Source organism: Leptodactylus fuscus, chromosome 1, assembly GCF_031893055.1.
Source record: "Leptodactylus fuscus isolate aLepFus1 chromosome 1, aLepFus1.hap2, whole genome shotgun sequence".
NCBI lineage: Eukaryota > Metazoa > Chordata > Amphibia > Anura > Leptodactylidae > Leptodactylus > Leptodactylus fuscus.
The window spans coordinates 201,738,672-201,761,069 of NC_134265.1; the positions used below are offsets into that span (position 1 = coordinate 201,738,672).

The 22,398-nt window shown below is 42.9% G+C and overlaps 1 protein-coding gene across 1 annotated transcript in view; it reads right to left on the bottom strand.

The window, feature by feature from the left end:
• DOT1L (DOT1 like histone lysine methyltransferase) overlaps positions 1–22,398 on the bottom strand; it is a 97,563-nt gene that overhangs the window by 62,938 nt on the left and 12,227 nt on the right. Inside the window, exon 2 of the mRNA XM_075281985.1 lies at positions 10,180–10,223. Coding sequence (XP_075138086.1) covers positions 10,180–10,223 — 44 coding nt within the window. The remainder of the gene's footprint in view (positions 1–10,179; positions 10,224–22,398) is intronic.

Genomic DNA, 22,398 nt, shown 5'->3' on the forward strand with positions numbered 1-22,398 from the left:
TTTAATTTTCACAAGGGGTTAAAGGAGAAAAAGCCCCCCACAGTTTGTTAAACAATTTCTCCTGAACACGGCAATACCCCATGTGTGGCCATATTCTGCTGTATGGGGACATGGCGGGGCTTGGAATGGAAAGAGTGCTATTTGGCTTTTGGATGGCAGATTTTGCTGGAATAATTTTAGGTGCCATGTCGCATTAGCAGAGCCCCTAGAGGACCAATACAGTGGAAACCCCCTAAAAGTGACCCCATTTGGGAAATTACACCCCCCACAGAACATATCAAAGGGTAGAGTGAGCATTTTGACCCTACAACTGTTTCACAGATTTTATTAACATTGGGACATGAAAATGAAAAATTACTTTTTTTTCCAATAAACTGTCAATTTAGCCCCACATTTTTCATTTTCACAAGAGGATAAAGGGGAAAAAGCTCCATAAAGTTCGTTAAACAATTTCTCCTGAACACAGAAATGCCCCATATGTGGCCATAATCTGCTGTATGGGACCATGGCGGGGCTCAGAATGGAAAGAGGGCTATTTGGCTTTTGAAGGACAGATTTTGCTGGAATATTTTTCAAGTCCCATGTCGCATTTGCAGAGCCCCTAAAGTATCAATATAGTGGAAACCCCCTAAAAGTGACCCCATTTTGGAAACTACACCCCTCATAGAATTTATCTAGGGGTTTGGTGAGCATTTTGGCCTCACAGCTGTTTCACAGATTTTATTAACATTGGGACGTAAAAATGAAAAATTACTTTTTTTTCCACAATGTATCGTCCATTTAGCGCCATATTTTTAATTTTGCAAGTAGTTAAAGAATTAAAAGCCCCCCACAGTTTGTTACACAATTTCTCCTGAACACGGCAATACCCCATATGTGGCCATAATCTGCTGTATGGGTACATGATGGGGCTCAGAATGGAAAGAGCGCTATTTGGATTTTGGAGGGCAGATGTGGCTGGAATAGTTTTCTCGTGCCATGTCGCATTTGCAGAGCCCCTAAAGTATCAATACAATGGAAACCCCTCAAAAGTGACCCCATTTTATAAACTACACCTGTCAAGGAATGAATCAAGGGGTATTATCATTTTGTGCCTAAAATGCTTCCAAAAAATGAATGTCCAAAATGAAAATTGAAATTTTGAAAGAAATATGCCATTTCGGTGCCCAATACGTTGCACCCACTTTGTGTTGTCAGAGACCTGCACTCCTAAAACTATTAAGGGGCCATCCCGAGGGGCAAAAAATGATATATGTGGGTGTAAACTGCTGCTTGGGCACACAGCAGGGCTCAGAAGGGAAGGAGCACTGCGCTTTTTAGCTTTTGGGGTACAGATTTAGAGGGACTTTCTGGGGGCCATGTTCCTTTTGAAGAGACCTGGAGGTAACTGTAAACCCCATTTTGTAGGGGCAAGTTTAGGGTCTCTGCAAAAGTGTCATGGCATCCAAAAACCAAACCATCTGTGCTCCAAAAAACCCAATAACCCTTCTGTGTCCGTCTGTGCCCTAATATCAGTTTATACTCACATATGACATTACGTACGTTATCCCGGGTACAACAGTGTCATACATGTTGCATAAACTGTAGTTTGGGCACACAGCAGGGCGCAGAAGGGAAGGAGCGCTATTTTGGTTTCTGGAGCACAGTTTGGTTTTTGGACGTCACTTTTGCAAAGCCCCTGAATTGTCAATAAAGTGGAATCTGCAGACATGTCACCCTATTTTGGACACTAGCCCACTGATGGGATTTATCAAATGGCGTAGCGAGAATTTTTAACCCTTGAGTGTTGCATTTATTTAGTTTCCAGAAATGAAATCGCAACTGATAATGAGAAGTTAAAAATGAAAAATTTCCAGAGATTCGCCATTTCAGTACCCGATATGTTGTGCCCGACTTATGTCAGCAGAGACACTCCAAAAACTGGTAAGCGGGTGGTATCCCGGGCACAACAGCTTTCAGAGAGTTCATCTCTGATACAAGGCGGGCACAACATATTACGCACTGAAATGACGGATTCCTGGAAAAATGGTCATTTTCAGTTCTCACAATCATCTGCGTATTCATTTATGGATAATAAGTTATAGCAAAACTTGGGGGCTAAAAATGCTCTCTGTACCCCTGGATAAATCCTTCAGGGGTGTAGTTTCCAAAATAAGGTCACATATCAGGCGATTCCACTTTACTGGCGTTTCAGCTCTGCAAAGGTGTCATGGCATCCAAAAACCAAACCGTCTGGGCTCCAAAAACCCAATAACCCTTCTTCCCTTCTGTGTCCGGCTGTGCCCTAATATCAGTTTATTCCCACATATGACATTACGTCCATTATCCCGGGTACACCAGTGTCATACATGTGTCAAACGTGTCATAAACTGCAGTTTGGGCACACAGCAGGGCGCAGAAGGGAAGGAGCGCGATGAGGCTTTTGGAGTACAGATTCAGATGTTTGGTATCTGGACGCCATGTCATGTTTGTAGAGCCTGTAAGGTACCAGAAAAGTGGATTCCCCAAAGGAGTGACCCCATTTTGAAAACTGCACCCCTCAAAGAATTTATCAGGGGGTGTAGTGAGTATTAGTATCCCAGACGTGACTGCACAGCGGATGGCGAAGAGGGAATATATAAGCTGTGTGGAGGACATTGGGGACACCAAATTCCCTACTATGTCCCAGTAGCTCCTATGATTGGGGGAGTCACTCTGGGGGTCACTTTGGGGGTCACTTCTGGTGTCTGTTCCCTCATAAGCTGTAAATCTGGGGTGTCCACTGATATTCGCTCACACCGCTTATATATTCCCTTCCTGACGCCGCCAGTTGTATTCTAATGATTTGGCGATTTTGCGTGATTTTGTCTTCACATTGCTAGATGCTATATTTTCTTTATTCTTTTGGTGACGCGGCCATATAAGGGCTTGTTGTTTGCGGGATGTGATGTATTTTGTAATGACACCATTTTTGGGTGCCTACAACATACTGAATACATTTTATTAACTCTTTCTTGCTGGATTTAAAAAAAAAATATAAAAAAAAAATCAATCCTGGCATTGAGTTGTACCCTTTAAATTTTGCGCCATGCAGCGTACAGTATAAGTAACATGTAGCCTTTATTCTGCGGGTCGGTACGGTTACGGCGATACCTCATTTATAGTATTTTTTTATGCGATACTAATTCTGCAGAACAAAAACACATTTGGGGACATAAATCAGTGATTTTTGCATCGCCATCTTCTGAGAGGCGTAACATTTTTATTTTTCGGTTGACAGTGTTGGTTGAGGGCTTATTTTTTGCGGGACAACCTGCGCTTTTTATTGGTACTATTGTGGGGTGCATATGATTTTTTGATCACTTTTTATAGCATATTTTGTAAGGTGATATGGTGAAAAATCATTACTTCCGGCGGGTTTTTTCCGTTTTTTTTTTTTTTTCAGATGTACACCGTATACATTAAATATTATTTCACTTTTATTGTACAGGTTGTTACGGACGTGGCGATACCAAATATGCATTGTTTTTATTAATTTTTAGTACTTTTTTATATAATTCATTTTGTATAGAGAAAAAGGGATTTTTGGGCTTTATAACTTTATTACTTTTTTCATACACTATTTTTTTTTAACTTTTTTTTTTTTTTTTTTACTTTTTCATGTGTCCCTTTAGGACACTTGAATCAGTTGATGCTTTGATGAAAGCATCAACTGATTCTGTATAGTAGCTTGCAGGACACGAGCAGGACATGAGCCTGCTCGTGTCCTGCAAGCTGCAGAGGAAGTGAGACACATCGCTCACTTCCTCCATCGGTCGGCAGGATCAACCAGGTATGTGGGGGCTCCGGTAGTCTGGGGTCACTGGCCAGACCCCAGACTACCTTTTACTGACATCGGCACCCCCCGATCTCGCCGCGGGGGGTGCCGATCAGCTTCAATCTGCGGCGGATCCCTTTCGATCGTGCCGTGATGTTTCATGGCACGATCGAAAGGGTTAAAACGTTCAGTCGGAACTGAGTCCGACTGAACGTTGTTGAGGGGGTGGTTAGGTGTTAGTAACACTTAACCCCTGCCCTCCCCCCGCCCCACCCCCTGCCTAGTGAGTCTCTGAAGACCGGCCGTAAATTTACTATCGGCTGGTCTTAGAGACCAGGACTGCTGGCCGTACATTTACGGCCAGCGGTCCTTAACCGGTTAACCCACATACCCAGAGATTCAAGTAGAGAAAGACTTAGGCAGTTGGTAGGCAATGATCCACCAAACATCATATTTAGAACAGGTGAAAAGAAAAAAAAAATTTTTTTTTACTTTTGATCACAATTTTTCTTTAATGCCTTTCCACCACAGGCATTTTTTGATTTTCGTTTTTGACTTCCTGCCTTCCAAACCCCATAACTTAATTTTATTGTTCACAGAGCCATATGGAGACTTAATGTTTGCGGGACATATTGTACTTTGTATTGGTACCATTTCAAATTCCCTAAGACGAATTGTGAATCCGGAAAATGAATAAATATAGGCAAAATTCTTACGGGTTTTGTTTTTACAGCGTTCTCTTTGCAGTCAATGACATGTCATCTGTATTCTATGGTTTGGTACGATTCCAACAATACCAAATTTACACAGTTTTGTTTTTACATTTTAACCCCCTTAAAGAGGACCTTTCACCACTTTTGGGAACATGCAGTGTTATATACTGCTGGAAAGCTGACAGTGCGCTGAATTCAGCGCACTGTCGGCTTTCCCGATCTGTGCCCGCTGTAAAGAGCTTACGGTGCCGGTACCGTAGTGCTCTATGGTCAGAAGGGTGTTTCTGACCATTAGCCAGGAACGTCCTTCTGCCCCGCGGCGCCAATCGCGCTGTGCTGTGGAGCAGAGAGGAACGCCCCTTCCCTCTGCTCACACAGCTCGTCCATAGACGAGCATTATCAGGAGAGGGAGGGGGCGTTCCTCTCCGCTCCACAGTACAGCGCGATAGGTGCCGCGAGGCAGAAGGACGTTCCTGGCTAATGGTCAGAAACGCCCTTCTGACCATAGAGCACTACGGTACCGGCACCGTAAGCTCTTTACAGCGGACACAGATCGGGAAAGCCGACAGTGCGCTGAATTCAGCGCACTGTCAGCTTTCCAGCAGTATATAACACTGCATGTGCCCAAAAGTGGTGAAAGGTCCTCTTTAAGAAAAATCCAAGACTATTTATAAAAAAAATAAATAAATTCTTGAAGTTGCCATATTCTGACACCTGTAGCTCTATATTTCCGTATACAGGTATGCCTATAGCATCTTTTCTTTCAGGGTCAGATGTACTCTTTATTTATACCATTTTGGGGAAAGTCTATTGCTTTCATCAAAGAATTATTTTGACATTTTTAATCAGAGTCAAAACAGCAAAAAAAAAAATGGCAGTTTGAGTCTTTTGATTATTCTTTTTCCTCCTACGATGTTCACTATATTGGAAAAATACTTTTATAAATTTGTAGACTGGGCATTTTTGGACAGGAATACCTAATGTCTGTGTTTCACACACACACTATATATATATATATATATATATATATATATATATATATATATATATATATATCATACACACACATACACACACTTTTATATGAGTTCTAGGGAAAGCGGAATGATTTTATATATTTTTTTAAACATATACTTTTAGAGCTCTTAGGGTCGGATTACTCTCATGATGCATTGTAAAATACCAGAACTCCTATTGTAGGCTGCATGGAGTAACCTACAATAGAAATGAATAGCAGACAGGCCTGAGATAGATTGTTCTGGGGGCCGGAGTTTCTCTCCAAAATGGCACTGCCCATTGGGTTCCCAATACAATAGTACCACAATCAGCTGGGGGAGTTAACACTCACAATCAGTGCAAGCACTATACATATAACAGAGACCTGGGCACTATAGTTAAATACCCCATATACTCTGTAAAGTGGTTAAAGGGAGCATGCCACCAGGGATGAGCACACATAAGTAAACTTACAGCTTGATAGATTATCTACCCCACCCCCGCATCCCATTTCATTTCGTTATGACTGGCCGCTGCTAAATGAGAAATGTGAGAATACAGAGCCAAGCGAGATAACTCTGCCTGGCCCAGTCACTGTTGCACATCACTGACCAGGTTACCAATCATAATGCAGCAGGTGGAAGCAGTATGGAGCACCAGATACACTCCGTGCTCCAGACTGCTGCTCATTTGCATATTTGGCGGCCCAGATTGGCAAATAAAAAAATACATTACATTCAGGTTATCCTAATCTATCTAGCAATGTGTTTATGCATATGTGCTCATCCTTGGTGACAGACTCCCTTTTAATGCATACCAGTGTCAGTTAACTTTTCAGTTTAAGTTGCTATGTCAGTGTACATCGGGAGTAACACTACTTCTGGTCATTATATCGCTTACATATTGCATTTCAATCATTTAGAATCTATTTTTGAAAAGTTAATTTCAGCAATTCAATTCAAAAAGTATACTTATTTTATAGGTTCATTTCACACAGCGTGATCTATTAAAAGAGTTTATTTCTTTGACTATTGACGATTATGGCTTAGAGAGCGTTCACACTACCGTCGGTGTCCGACAGGTAGTGTCCGCTCAAAATCTGTCACGGACATTAGGAGCGGACACTAGCTGTGTCCGTGACACCTGTCATTTATTTCAATGGGTATCGGGTGCGTTCTTTTGCACTCCGTGCCCGTCCTTCCCTGTCCGCAAGTGAAGATGTCTGACTTCTCAAGCGGACAGAAGAACCCTGCATGCAGGGAAGGAAGGGCACGGAGTGCAAAAGAACGCACCCGATGCCCATTGAAATAAATGACAGGTGTCACGGACACAGCTAGTGTTCGCTCCTAATGTCCGTGACAGATTTTGAGCGGATACTAGGAGCGGACACTACCAGTCGGACATCGACGGTAGTGTGAATGCCCCCTTACAGCTAATAAAAACCTAAAAGTTACCATTTCGGAAAATCTGAATATTGTGAAAAAGTTTTATATTGTCAACTCACAGTGTCTCACTCTAAACAACACAACACCTGAAAAGCTTTCCTAAGCCTTTAAATGGTCTGGTTCATTAGGCTACACAATAATGATGAAGAAGGCTAACTGTAAAGTTATTCATAGCCAGTCATTGATACCCTCCTTGTGGAGCCACAGAGATGAACACGTGTTCTGCAGTTTTTAGCACTTTTCTCCTCTGCATGCTGTAACTGGAAATTGCAGTCCTCTCTGAAGCAGTGGGTGGAAACTAGCACTCATACACTGCACACAGTAAGTAGAGGAGAATCTGCTGCATAACAGTATCTCTCAAACAGCCCAAGAACATGAATGACATACAGTATATACAGACATGCCAACTCAATCCAGAATTCCTGTTATTTCAAATATATCTGTTATAGCATCTGATGGGGAGCATAAAGAGGACCTTTCACCACCTTTGTCAAGTCCAGCTTTTGCATCATTGATTCTGAAACAGTTGGAATTTTTTTCTGTAGCTCCACCATTAACAAGCAATAACTGGTATTACTTTCAGTGTCTGATATGCTATTTAGGTGCTGCATGAAGTGCTGTATCAGGCAGGAGCAGGCAAGGGGTGGGATTTGGAGTTCTGACGCTACTACTTCTAAATCATTCCCCCTTTCTTGCTTTTGTCTGTCACCGCCCACCTGACAGTAGAGTACTTAGGTAGCATATTAGACACATGAAATAAATGAAATGATTTTTCAGGTATAGAATCATTGGATTGGCAGTGAAAGGTCCTCTTTAATGAGTGATGATGTACTGGGATGAAATGATATTATATGGGGCCATTGCAGGGTCATTTGACTGTGATGAGCCACCAAGGGGCATTATATTGTATAAGGCAACTGCAAGAGCATTTCATTGTTTGATATGCCTCTGAGTGGGCAGTATGTTGTATGAGGGTCAATAAATACCGTATTTTTCGGACTATAAGACGCACCTAGGTTTTAGAGGAGGAAAATAGGGAAAAAAAAATTTTGAAGCAAAAAATGGTAAAATATTTAATATATGGGAGTTGTAGTTTTGCAACAGCTGCAAGGCCACATTGACAGGTGACCCTGCAGCTGTACGGGGATGCATAGAGTGTTTTTTTTGCGGGGCCAGCTGTACTTTTTAGTTATACCATTTTGGGGAATATCTATTGCTTAGATCACCTTGTATTGAAAAAAAACCCGGTGGTTTAGGAGATATAGATATATATATATATATATATATATATATATATATATATATATATTTTTTTTTTTTTTTTTTTTTTTTTTTTTTTCTAGGGACAGGAGGTGATTTAGAACTTTTATTTATATTTTTAAAGCTTTTTTTTTTTTTACTATTTTATTCCCCCCCGGGGGCTTGAACCTGCGGTCACTTCATTGCAATTAATAGACCATTCTGTGCATTAGTATTACGGCTGGTCATAGAGACCAGCCGCAATACTAATATATAGCAGTGACAGGCCTGGGAGCCTCATTAGGCTCCCGGCTGTCACCTGAACAGGTCGGCTCCTGCGATATCGCCGCGCAGGAGCCGGCCTGCAACTTCACAGGTACGGGGCCGGTGGGGACCGGCCCCAGGGGAGAAGGGGCCGCCGATACTGACCCGGCATCCGCTGTACTAGAGAGGCGGATGCCGGGGAGGGATAGACGCTGGCACAGGTACCGGGCCTGAGACATCGCTGCGCTCCACTGTCCTGCATGAAGCCAGCGGCGGGGGGACGGAGGAGCGGAATAGCATCACTCCTGCCGCTGCTGGCTTCATGCAGGGCAGAGGAGCGCAGCGATGTCTCAGGCCCCGGCGTCTATCCCTTGCCGGCATCCGTCTCTCTAGTACAGCGGAAGCCAGGCGCCACATTCGGACTATAAGACGCACCCTTCTTTTCCCCCCAAATTTGGGGGAAAAAAAGTGCGTCTTATAGTCCGAAAAATACGGTATGCATTATATTGTATAGTGCAGTAATCATCACTGTACACTATAAATTGAAGCCACCCCAGAACATCCCCCATGCACTCTTAGCTAATTTGAATAGTAATAAAAGCTGTGTTTGCAAGCAGCTTTCTTTGTGCACTGGACTGAACATTTTTCATATCTCACAGCTAATGCTAGGTTCACACTAGAGTTTCAGTTTCCAGCCTTCAAGTTTGCTTGCGGGGACCTGAAACCCTATCCACTTAAAAATTGGTTACCTTCATATTCTGAAGTCTATAATACTGGGATTCTGCAGATTTTATACTGAAATCGGTAGAGAGAAAAGCCGTGGTTTCAGGACTTTTCTCTCCGCCTATTTTGAGCTGAAAGGCAGACGGTATTCCCTGAATGCTAGTTTGAACATAGCAGTACAATTAAAATCTTCTATATACTTATAACTAATTCTGTTTGCTAGTGAGATTCTAGACAGGATATTATTTACAGATAGTAAGCATCTTTCCTGACTGTGCTCATAAATTGCTCTTTTTATGAGTAAGGAATCTTTTAGCTGCATCATGTCTGCATGCATAATTGCAATTCAGTGTTCCTATATCTCCTATGTTATGGTCACTTAGACTTTTCTTAGATATTTGTTTGCCATTTTTACAGTTACTCCTGGCAGAATTACATGTAAAACCAGTAGTAATGGGTAAAGGAGGAGGGCAGACGGCTCCTTATTGTACACACCCCCTGTGTCAAGGAGAAATGTGAATGTGTTGAAGCAAAAATGTGATTAATAACTGATTGGACACCAAGTATCACAGTTTATATAGTCATAGGGCAGACAGCTTACTAAGACACTGCACATATTTCAACTTTTCATGAAAACTCAGGTACCCATTAAACTATACAGCAAAGTGGCACTCGTCTGTTTCTGTAAATCCCACACTAGTGATCAGGACTTTTGGTTATCTATTTCCTAATAACACATTGTTTCATATGATCAACTTTAATCCAAAATCTTACATTACAAATTAACCTTAATTTCTAAATTAAAAAAGAAAAAATAGTAAAGCTACACCATTAACTTCCAGTCAGCTCTAATATACAAACATGTACAGTGGGTCCACTGACTGTTACCCAACTCATATGATCATCTTAAGATACATATACAAGTAAATTGCCCTACCAGTGACAAGATTAATAGATAAAACTGTTCATTTTATTTAGCTTTTTGGTTTAAGTAACAACTTACCGGATGGTTTCAATAATTTCATGTGCTGCATCATGATGCTTATCCTGCAGATACAAAAAATGTATGTATTAACTATTAATTCTTCAAAGAATGTAGGCAAAACTATGTAGAATAAGAGACTGCTTTAAAAAAATTATTTAACCCTTCCCGCTAGATTTTTCTTTTTGACTCCCCACCTTCCAAACCCCAATACTTTTTTAGTTTTCTTTTCACAGAGACATATGAGGACAAATTGTTCTTCATGATAGTACTATTTAATATTCTGTGTGCTGAGGAAGCTGGATAAAAATTCAGAATGGCGCAGAACTGACGTAAAATTGCATTTGTGCAAAACTCTTAGGGGGCGTTCACACTACCATCTGTGTCCGACAGGTAGTGTACGCTCCTAGTGTCCGCTCAAAATCTCGCACGGACATTAGCAGCGGACACTAGCTGTGTCCGTGACACTTGTCATTCATTTAAATGGCGATCGGGTGCGTTCTTTTGCACTCCGTGCCCTTCCTTCACTGTCCGCATGTAAAGATGTCCGACTTTTCAAGCAGACAGAAAAACCCGACATGCTCTCCGCGGCAAAACCTTTTTTGTTTTTTTGTTTTTTTAAATCGGACACAGAGTACTGCATGTCCGACTCTGTGTCCGGTTTAAAAAAAAACCAGTTTCGCCGCGGAGAGCAGAAGACGCTCACCGGCGGACACTTTTCAAACCCATGAATGTTTCTTGGGCAGGAAACGGAAACCTGCATCACGGAGATTGGGCGCTTGTGTGAACCTGCCCTCAAAGTAGAAAAATTACTGTGATACTCATACACATTAGATCTCCCTGTGTCTGAAAGTGCCCGGTCTACTGAATACAGGGTATCTGCAGTGCTTCTATTCTGTCGGGAAGGGGTTAATAAGAGCACTGCAGATACTCTATATTCAGCCAGGCTGAATTCCAAGTGGGGGTAAAAAACCCTAGTCCTCAAGCTCAGGGAAGGGGCAGACAGACAACCAAAACCCCCCCTCCCCTTCCCCAGAACCCAGCAACTACTGCACCCAAGAACTCGGCCATTTTAATTTTTGAAATTTTCCAGTAGCTGCTGCATTTCCCCCCTAGGCTTATACTCGAGTCAATAAGTTTTCCCAGTTTTTTGTGGTAAAATTAGGGGGTTGGCTTATATTCGGGTCGGCTTATACTCGAGTATATACGGTAACCCCGCTCATCCCAAAGTCTGAAGTGGCTGAATGGAGTAGAGACACAACCAATTCTCCTACTCCAGCAGCCAGACCTTTAACCAGGGTTTTGGAACATTTATGACAGGAACCAGGGAGAAATGTATACTCCAACCACTTTTCCCCTTGTCCTGTCACAATACTTTATTTATTAGACCACTTGAACCCCAGAGGGAGTAATTAACAATGCACTGCAATATACCTTCAATTGAATGACAGGCTACATACAAATAGGCACCCGGGTGTCATGGCAATAGGTGCTGGCAATCATCTAAAAAAGGGTAGCGCCCAAGGTGCTTTAATGCTCATGATCAGTGCAGGTTATTAGCCATATATAAAGACCCGACATTCGCTGTACTATTATGGTGGATGTTGGGAAAGGGTTAAAGAGGACTTTTCAAGTCTTCTGACATCTGCACTATTAGAAACTGCTAAAAAAGCTAACAATGCAGTGAATTCAGCGCGGTGTCAGCTTTGTCATTACGCACTCTGATGCCAGATATATCAATGTTAATTTCAGCAACATTCTCCCTCCACTGTCAGAAGGGTGGGCCTTACAGCCTAGCGTCATCTATAAGGAAGCCCCCCTGACAGTAATCTTCCACAGACTTGTACAGTTAGGTGGAGCATTTCTCACAGGGCAGCACAGATGCTGAGCTGTAAGGCCCACCCTTCTGTCAGTGATGGGATATATCTCTGGCACTGAGGCGCATATGACAATGCTGACATGCAGATCTGGCTGCGATCAGTTTCAGGAACCATGTCGCATTTACAAAGCCCATGAGGAGTCAAAACAGTGGAAACCTCTAGAAAGTGACCCCATTTTGAAAACCGCACCCCTCAAAGAATTTATCAAGTGATGTAGTGAGCATTAGTAACCCCGAAGTGAATGTGTAAGCTGTGCGGAGTAAATTGGGTACACCAAATCCCATTCTATTTTCCCACTAGCTCCTATGACACGGATGGGGAAGAGGAGCATTCTGGGGGATCAGCGCTGGTGTCTTCCCTCTCATAAGCTCTAAATATGGGGTGTCCCCTGAAAACGCTTGCACAGCTTACACATTTCCTTCTAGTCGCAGCCACTTATGTCCTAATGATTTGGCGACTTTTGGGGTTTTTATCTTCACATTGTAAAAGCTAGATTTGTATTTTTATTTTCTGGCAATGTGGCCATATGAGGGTTTGGTGTTTGCGGTATTAGATGTACTTTTCAATGCCACCATTTTGGGGTGCCTGTAACTTATTGACTACATTTTATTAACTCTTTCTGGGTGGGATGTAAAAGGAAACATCAATTCTGGCATTGCTTTTTAGCATTTTTCTTTTCTTTTTTTTTCCCCGTGCAGTGTACAGCATAAGTAACATGTTACCTTTATTCTGCGGGTCGGTACGGTTACGGCGATGCCTCATTTATATGATTTTTTTTTAATGCGTTGCTATTTGTGCAGCATAAAATTCAATTTAGGGAAGAAAAAAATCAGTTATTTTTGCATCGCCATCTTCTGAAAGGCATAACGTTTTTATTTTTCGCTAGACAGAGCTGGTTGAGGGCTTATTTTTTGCAGGATGAGCTCTGCTTTTTACTGGTACCATTTTGGTTTTCATCTGACCATTTGATTACTTTTTATTGAACATTTTGTAAGGGAAAGGTGGTGAATAATCACTGTTTTTTGTGCGGTTTTCTACCTTTTTTTTTTTTTTTTAATGACGTTCGCCGTTCGGGTTAAATAATGTTTTAATTTTATTGTTTAGGTTACTATGGACGCGGTGATACCAAATATATTTTTTTCTATTTTTCTTTATTTTACATAAAACATTTTACATGGGGAAAAAGGGATTTTGGGGGCTTTATATATTTATTTTATATAATTTATTTTAAATTTATTGAAACTTTTTTATTTTTACTTTTTTTTTTTTCACTTTTTTTTTTCTGTCCCCATGGGGGATTGAAGCAGTGATTGGCTGATCACTGCTTCAATAGATATACGCTGCAATACACGTGTTGCACGTGTATTGCAGTGTAGAGGAAGCCAGGGGTGAACCTAGGGTTTGTGCTGTCTGAGGCGGACATGAAAAAGGGAGGCAGGCAGAAAGAGGATCTGTTCTCTGCTAAGCGTGAGGGGCGGCCGCTGGAGCAGCGCTGCGTCCACAGGGCCGCCCCAATCCACCGCTCGCTTCCCGTGCTGGGCTGCCGAGACGGTGACGCTAAGCCAGTCCAGGACAGCCCCTCTCCCGGGGCCCCAGCATAGCGCCGCCTGAAGCGGTCGCTTCAGGTCGCCTCATGGGAGGTGCGGCGCTGGAGGAAGCTGTCAGCTTCCTTTACGGTAGGATCAACCAGGTACGAGGACGGGGTAAGTGATGGGGCAGACCCAGGGTCACTGATCAGACCCTGAGCTGCCCCCTACGAACACCGGCACCCCCCGAAACAGGCGCGGAGGGTGCCGATTGGCACCATAACATAGTGAAACCCCGGAGATGCCCGCGGTCATGTTGACTGCCGGCATCTCATGGGTTAACACCCGCAATCGGACCCGATTCCAACCGCGGGTGTTACGGGGCATTGTCAGCCGTATGTTATGTTATGGCTGACACCCGCAGTGCATGGTGCGCACGCAGGTTCTGTGTGCGCACCATGCAGCCGCCGTACTAGTACGGCGGATGTCAGGAAGGGGTTAAAGATAAACTTATCAAGAGTACTTCTTCCCATTTGGAAGGCACATCCTAGTAATTCATAGTTGTTATGCACATTTAGTAATAGTTTCCTAGATAAAAAATACAGATCACATGTTTATGACAAAATGTTGCCTCAAGCCCCTTATAAGGCGTGAAACATGGGTTTATTTTTAAGTCCACAATACACTAAGAGGAAATAGTAAGAGCCTGCCAGCCAGTGGAATATTGCGTTCGCCATATTCTTGAACCTCCCTTGAGTCAAGAATGTATAAACAGCTCTAAGAGCGTCACACATTGCTGGAATAACAGAGCAGTGAGGCTCATCACTGGACTCAGAAGAAGTTCATATCAGGGCAGGAAGCAGAAAACACTGAGAAGTCCTGCTACATAGCCAGAAAACAGCGTCATACAGCTTGGATACAGCAAATGCCTGAAGGATGGGTGAAAGCAAGCTCATCATTAGAGATGACAATTCTCCATATAGATGTTCATTACATGATATGGAGGCAGAAATGTGCATAACCTACTTAAAGGGATTCTTATCATACAAACGCTTTTTTTTCCTCATTAACACGTCGGAATAGCCTTAAGAAAGGCTATTCTTCTCCTACCTTTCGTTGTCTTCTACGCGCCGCCGTTCCGTAGGAATCCCGGTTTTTGTCAGTATGCAAATGAGTTCTCTCGCAGCACTAGGGGCGGGCCCCAGCACTCAAACAGCACTGGGGGCATCCCCAATGCTGCGAGAGAGCTCTCTCCAGCACCGCCTCCATCTTCCTCAGCAACATCATCTTCATCCTCTTCTTCCGATGCAGGTTTCAGCCTTCTAGGCCTCAGGCAGAGCAGACTGCGCATTCCTACAGGGCACAAGAAAATGGCTGCTTACACGGTATTGTAAGCAGCCATTTTCTTGTGGCCTGTGGGCATTCGCCACAAGAAAATGGCCGCTTACTTATTGTGTACAGTAAGTAAGCTGGCGTTTTTCTTGTGGCCACGCATATGCGCAGTCGGCTCTACCGAGGCCTACAAGTTTGACCGCCTCAGCCAGAAGAAGACGCGTGAAGAGGACGTTCCTGAAAAAGATGGAGGCGGCGCTGGAGAGTTCTCTCGCAGCATTGGGGACGCCCTCAGTGCTGTTTGAGCGCTGGGGCCTGTCGCCCAGTGCAACAAGATAACTCATTTGCATACTAACGAAAGCCCGGATTTATACGCAACGGCGGCGCGGAGAAGACATCTAAAGGTAGGAGAAGAATAGCCTTTCTTAAGGCTATTCCTACGTGTCAACTAGAAAAAATTGAGTTTTAATGATAGGATCCGTTTAACTTCCATGGCTTTGTCCTGTGACACAGCCTCTTCTACTGTACTGTGTGCGAGCTCCTTTTTCACAGACGAGTCACCTCTACTGCGCAGGCGTAGACACGCAGTAGAGGGGATTCACCAGCAGCAGTGCACGCACCCTGTCAGTACAGGAGACGGACCCATTTCGCCAGAGGAAGTATGAGTGAAGCGGATGGGGAAGGGGGGGGGGGGGGGGTGAGAGAAAGAGTAGTAGTGACAATCTATTTCCGGAAATGGGGAAACGTATCGTCACTGGATTATCAATAAATGTTCCTGGGGCGCTCACATGGGTAACTATACATTTTTTTTTATTATTATTAATGTTATTTAGAAAGAAGTGTGTGTGTGTGTGTGGGGGGGGTTGTTTAGATTAGTGTAGGGTTTTTAAAATATTCCGGACAACCCCTTTAAAGCGTAGTCCAGTGGTTAACTAAATGGTATTTTGCAATATTCTATGTGCAAAGTGAGGGTGTCATTTGCCACGAAATGCCAGACCAAAGAGATGTGTTTTGAACCTTCTTGATTTAAAATTGTTCAGGGATGAGAGCTCTCCGATCGGTCCAGGTAACGCATTCCAGAGAGTGGGGGCTGCATGGCAGAAGACTCTGTCTCCAAATAATTTTCGGTGGATCCTGGGAATGGACAGTTAATTTGTGCCTGCTGATCTGAGAGGTCAGTAAGTATTATTAGGCTACAGAAGCTATGGCAGTCTATTGGTCAGAACCAATATCTGTTGTGTTGGATTTTTTTTTCTGCTATGACCAGATGTGTATGGACTAGAATCTAGACTGACAGACCTGTGGGTGATTTTAGCATTGTGGGCATGTGTTTGTACTACTAACACACAAAAGTGACCATTATATACTCTTTTCAGCATTTCATTAGCATTGAGCAACTTTTATCTGTTAAGTTTCTAGGATAGCTGTACTATCATTAGAAGGTTTGTGGCTCTTTGGGACAGATGGGGCAAAGGATAGCGTACTAGGCTGAAGCTACTCCCCGCCTCGGCACTGCTTAGGTTCATTTGCAAATGACTATTCATTTAGATATTTATAACTTCACTATGCTGCAACAGAAAGATTACAGAGGGAAACCAATGGAAAGGGAATTACTTCTTTCTGCACATGATGGGGTCAATTTCTGGTGGAAAAATAAACAAGTTCCCTTTAATAAAACTAGTAATGTACTTTATTAACAGAACTTGGCTCCTTTTTGTTAAATCCTGCATTTCTTTATTCTTTTCTATGGAGAGCAGTTCCCTGCTTCTTACCAAAAATTATAAAACAAACGCTGTCAGAAAATCAAAAGTTGTTTGAAAGTTTAGTTCCATTTTAAGAACTGTGCTCTTATTTCAGGAACACACAGAAGTGTGTATATAAAGGCAAACGGTGAGGACAGGATTTTTATTTATCACTCATCTTCACATTAGATCATGCAGAATATTACTACCTCATGACATCAGCATTTGGGGGCGTTCTAAAGACCACTGGCTGGAGACCTCTGTACACAAATACCAACCTAGCTCCAGTAGATAAAACATGCTAGGCAGATGGAACCAATTTACAGCTTGCCGTATAATTAGATTGTTATTTATACATAGACTTTTTACTGTGAGTAATGTCTCCACCTACTAACACTATACAGACCCAGCCACACAATGAGTCACATAGTGCAGCATGAGAAACAAAACCCACACCGCAGTTTATTTTAAACTCAAGGGCAGGTCCAGTTGGGCAATACGTCACATTATGAAGTCTCCCAAACTTGGAGAGTTCCATTCCATTAAGATAGCTCTCCTCCTCTGTGTGGGAGAAGAAAGATCTAGTCATAAATATTAAAATGTTAATTCCCCATTTTTTTGCATTTTGGGACATTTCTTTATTAAGCCATCTTGTGTTTTATTATAAAACAGGCTGTAACATTCTCCTTCGCAAACTTCTAACTGAGCTGTTACTAGGAAGAGTCTGCACAATTCTATTGCTAACATACATTTACCAAAAGGGGAATTGCGACTTCAAACGGCTGTATATCCAGTTTTATACTAGCTAAAAAAAAAAATGGATTCTGAGATCAGATATGTAAATACATCATGAACTAATGCATATCAAAGGGATTGCTATGGACATGTATCCCCCTAGGTACAGCACGGGCAGTAAGTGTCCAACTGCTGAGGGCCCAGTGTCTGGGTCCCCAATGATCAGGACAACATGGGTCTCTTTGTGAATGGAACACTGGTCATGCAAGCGCACTGGAGCTCCATACAAGAAGCCCTTAGGGCTCACGGGGAAAGATGGGGCGGATTATGGCGTGGAATACACGTCTTAATCCGCCCCCTCACAATGGTGGTCTATGGAGACCGCTCACGGAAAAAAAGAACCGAGCTGCCCTTTCTCATTGAGCCGCGGCGTCCGCCTCGTGGCAGCACCCTCCTGATTAGGCCCATTAATTTTGGGCCTACTCCGGAGCGGGAAGCCGCGACTGACAGTCACGACGAGCGCATTTTGGTCCTGATTTTAATGCGGCTTCCCACGTCAAAGTCAGTACCAAAATATACTATTAAGCGCACGTGTGCACTAAGCCTTAGAAGGACTTCCGGTCCCCCATTCCCCCCATCAAGGGAGGTTTGGAGGGGGGGGGGGGGGGGGGTGAGAGACACCAGGTGATCAGGTCCCCAACAATTGGACACTTATCCCCTGCACTTTGAATAGGAGAAAAAGAGTCCATATTAGCACAAATTAAATTCCAAAGTTCAAATTCCGACTATGTTTTTAACTCATGCTCTCTAAGGTACTGTTACTTGTATTTCAATGCTGGCAGCCATTTTTCTAGGTGGTATGAAATTGGAGATACAGCCATTTGAAGTGACCATCCCCCTTTGGTAAATGCTTCAGCTCTATACACTACATTGAGTACTTGTGTACAGACAGTCTCTCACTGGCAATGCTTACTTAGAGAATTGCTAAAAGAAACTTTACAGCTTGTTAAAAGGAAGCTTAATAGGTTAATATAAATATATTACAAAAAAAAAAAAAAAAAAAAAAAAAAATCACCACACATCCCATGACACAATAGCAAAAAAAAAAAAAAAAGTGGGAGTTGTACTTTAAATAATCTCTAAAAGTTTTTATTTATTTATGGTTTTAATAAAATAGATCAATAGGTTAAAACACTTAAGACTCACTGATTTCAAAGCTGTGTAGATTCCACAATGGTATCTGCTTTCTGATGTCTCAACTCACAGTCCTAAGAATAGGCAGTCAGTAAGGGATCACTGGGGTCCCAACATCCAGGATCCCACTATTCAGCTGTTTTAAGGGGCCACAGCACTCATACGCATGTGTGTAAAGTAATTACAGGTTGATAACATTCACTTCTAATGGGATGAGATTGTAATTATATTGGATAGCCAATATTAAGCAGACAACGTGTGATATAGACAGTGAAGGGGGTCCCGGCGCTTGCGCAAGCACCAGTGATCTTTTATTGACGACCTATACTGAGGATAGATCATTATAGAAAACCCATTTAGACCGGGGCCCCATGTGGCATAAACACCATGGCCCCCCGGCAGCTCCCTCCTATGTCGGCTCATTCATTTGAGCCGACAGTGGAGGGGAAAGCCGCGACCGCGATGGTCTCGGCAGGCGGGTTTTGACAAGAGAGAGCCGCGGCTCACCGCGTCTCTCTCGGTGTCAAAACCCACGCGGGCAGTTCACGTGTGAACTGACCCTAAGAGATGACTGCTGGGACCCCTAAATCACCACAAGAGTAGGGGTCCTGTGCCTATAACAGCTACAGAAACAGCGTACCACAGCTGACCTACACTGTTTCCATTGCTCCACAGTGAAGCTAAATGTGCTATTTCTGTGGCTTCCATTTGCTTTTATTTGAACAATGGAAATAGCACAGGGCAGTCGGGATTAGCAGTCAGTTATTCCCACCAACCACATGCACATCGGTTTACCCATTTTCTTTTTATGTCTTTCTCAGTCCACTATGTGGCATTCTTCTGTGGTCATGCATGCACACCTCCACATCCTCCTCTTGACTGAATTGTGAGTAATGCAATCCATATATTGCTTTATGCAGTAGCACCAATGGAGCATATTCAGTGTGACTGCAGAGCAGATGTCACACTGTCATGTGCGTGTACCTGAGAATTGGTAGTTAAAAGGCACATAGAAATACACAGTAAAGAATACCCAACACAGTGATGACAAGAGGGACATTATCTTACTGAAAATCTAAGAAGGTCTATAAAATTAGTATTGTTTATCAATGTAGAGCACATACAACAATAGCATATGATATTAGAAAACTCAGACAGAAGGCACTTGAACATGTTGAATATTCATCATTGCAGATTAGTGTCCAGATTTGTTGCCAATGAATTTCTTTATAGAAGAGCTTAATCTTCTAGGTGTAAGAGGATCAGCATTGTACTTCCTCTTCTCACTGAGCATAACCTGAGACTACCAGTTGTGGCACCAGCGTCCATTACATGCAGTGTCTGCAATAGGACACTAACAGAAGGTTAGACTGGTTAGACCAAGTCTGGTTAGACTGGTTAGACCAAGTTACTATGTATCCACAGTAGCATGCACACCGCTGGAGATAGTAAAGCTCTGTACTGCTTCAGTCCCACAGAGAATTAATGGAGAGGCAGCACTGTGCATAGGGGGAACGTGTTTTAACCAGAATAACCCCTTGGCTTTGTGTTTAGTTATGCTTCATAGTGGCTAACGCTCACTTATTTGCACCTCTTGACATTGATCAAATCTGTACAATAGAAGACTATGGAAAGTGGATGGGTGGGGAACACTCCAAAAAGGCAGACAGACATACAAGAGGGCTTTCTTGCACAACAGAACTTTGTTATTTGGAATTACTATCCAGTCTTCCAGTGGGGAAATGGCCACATGTCTCCTTTGGGCTACAGGATGCCGTAGTAGTTGAACAGAACCTAGCAGCAGGACTTTAGCTTCCTGCTATATAGCTCAGGCATCAACTAGTGATGTCTGCTGAAGACCTGCTGCATTGATCTGCAGAGGAGGAGCACAGAACTTCGGGGTTTAGCATGGATAAGTAGAGTTTGTTTGCTTCTTACAGTGTGGGGGCCCCTTGGGGACATTATCACTTGCCTGGGAGTCAATAGGGAGCTTTAATAGGTGTCCAGGGGCCACTAAGGAGTATGCACTGCATGATGGGCCACTGGGGAACATGATACTATGTGGGGCCACTAAGGGGGCTTGGCAATGGTAAAAGGTGAATTTTGGTATGTGCTCGATGGAAAGGATGGTGGTTTGAGGATGCATCAAAACTACAACAGAAAAATGCATGCACATACAGAAGATTCTGCCAGCTGACAAACAGTGTGGGCATATTGGGGCAACACAGTGGCTCAGTGGTTAGAACTGCAGCCTTGCAATGCTGGAGTCCTGGGTTCTAATCCCACCAGAATGTTCTCCCTGTGTTTGTTTGTTTTCCTCTCATGCTACAAAAACATACTGATAGGAAAAAAAAAATTACATTGTGATCCCTATATGGGGCTGACAATCTACATTTAAACAAACAAACAAAACAGTGTGGGCATAATGGCATCCTGCCTACCGTTATAAATGATTTCTGATGTCATATGAAAGAGGAGATTCTCATCTTTCATATGACTCAGATTGCTCTTCTGCCTGTATTATTTCCAGATATATCCTCAGTTAAGAACAGTCAGGATTGACTTACTTACATAAAGTTGTATATAAATATGCCAATCTCTACTGGGTTTTCAATTAATGATATCTCTGGAAATTATGAAATGTGAAAACGTGATTCTGGTGACGTATAAAAGATGAGGTTCTCGTATTACGCTAGTTATTGTGTGCACCTGCATATGAATTTACTAATCCCATCTGTATTTTCCGCCAGTGATATCTCTAGAATATGCATATATGAGACCCTACTTTTTCATAGGACAATGATTTATAATGTCCGAGATATAAATCTTTGAAGTGACCCCCCCACCCTCATTTTCTATTTACTACACACACAAGCCATGCACAAAGAGGTATTCTTCTACTACCTTTAGACGTCTTCTCCGCGCCGCCGTTCAATAGAAATACCAAATTTCTTCTGTATGCAAATGAGTTCTCTCACAGTCAAACAGCACTGGGGGCATCCCCAATGCTGCGAGAGAAATCCTTGTCTTCGTCTGGAACGCCTCTCTACGCATCTTCTTCCGGCACTGAGCTTCAAACTTCTAGGAATGCACACTCGGCTCTGCCATCGGGCCTCGGGCAGAGCCGACTGCGCATGCCCACGGTCATTTTCTTGTGACCACTTGCCCCAACTTACAGTGTAAGTAACTTACAGCCACAAGAAAATGGCCGCTTACACCAGTTTACTGTGTAGGCGGCCACAGGAAAATTGCGGCATGTGCAGTTGGTGCTGCCTGAGGCGTAGAAGTTTGAAGCCAGTGCCGGAAGAAGCCGTTCAAGGTGATAATAGAGGCGGTGTTTGAGATTTCTCTCACAGCATTGTGGACGCGCCCAGTGCTGTTTGAGCGCTGGGGACCACCCCCAGTGTTACGAGAGAACTTATTTGAATGCAATAAAAAAACCGAGATTTCTACCGAACAGCGACGCGGGGAAGACATCTAAAGGTAAGAGAAGAATAGCCTTTCTTAAGGATATCCCTACAGGTTAGTGAGAAAAATGCATTTTAAAGGGGTATTCCCATGTTTATAAATATTTTTTCAAATTTGTAGATAATTAGAAGTAAAACATTTTTCCAAATATAAGTACCGTAATTAAACATTTTGCAGAGTTTTAAAGGTTTTCTCTAAATATCTTGTGGTCACAGTTTTTCTGTCTTGATCGGTTGGCAGTGGATACGACCACTAATGCAGAAACTTTCTAAGGTCAGAAAATCAGCTATGACTTCCTTATTATGGCCAGGATATCTTCTGATACATGTAGTGTCCCTGCCTGATAACACAGCTACAATAAGA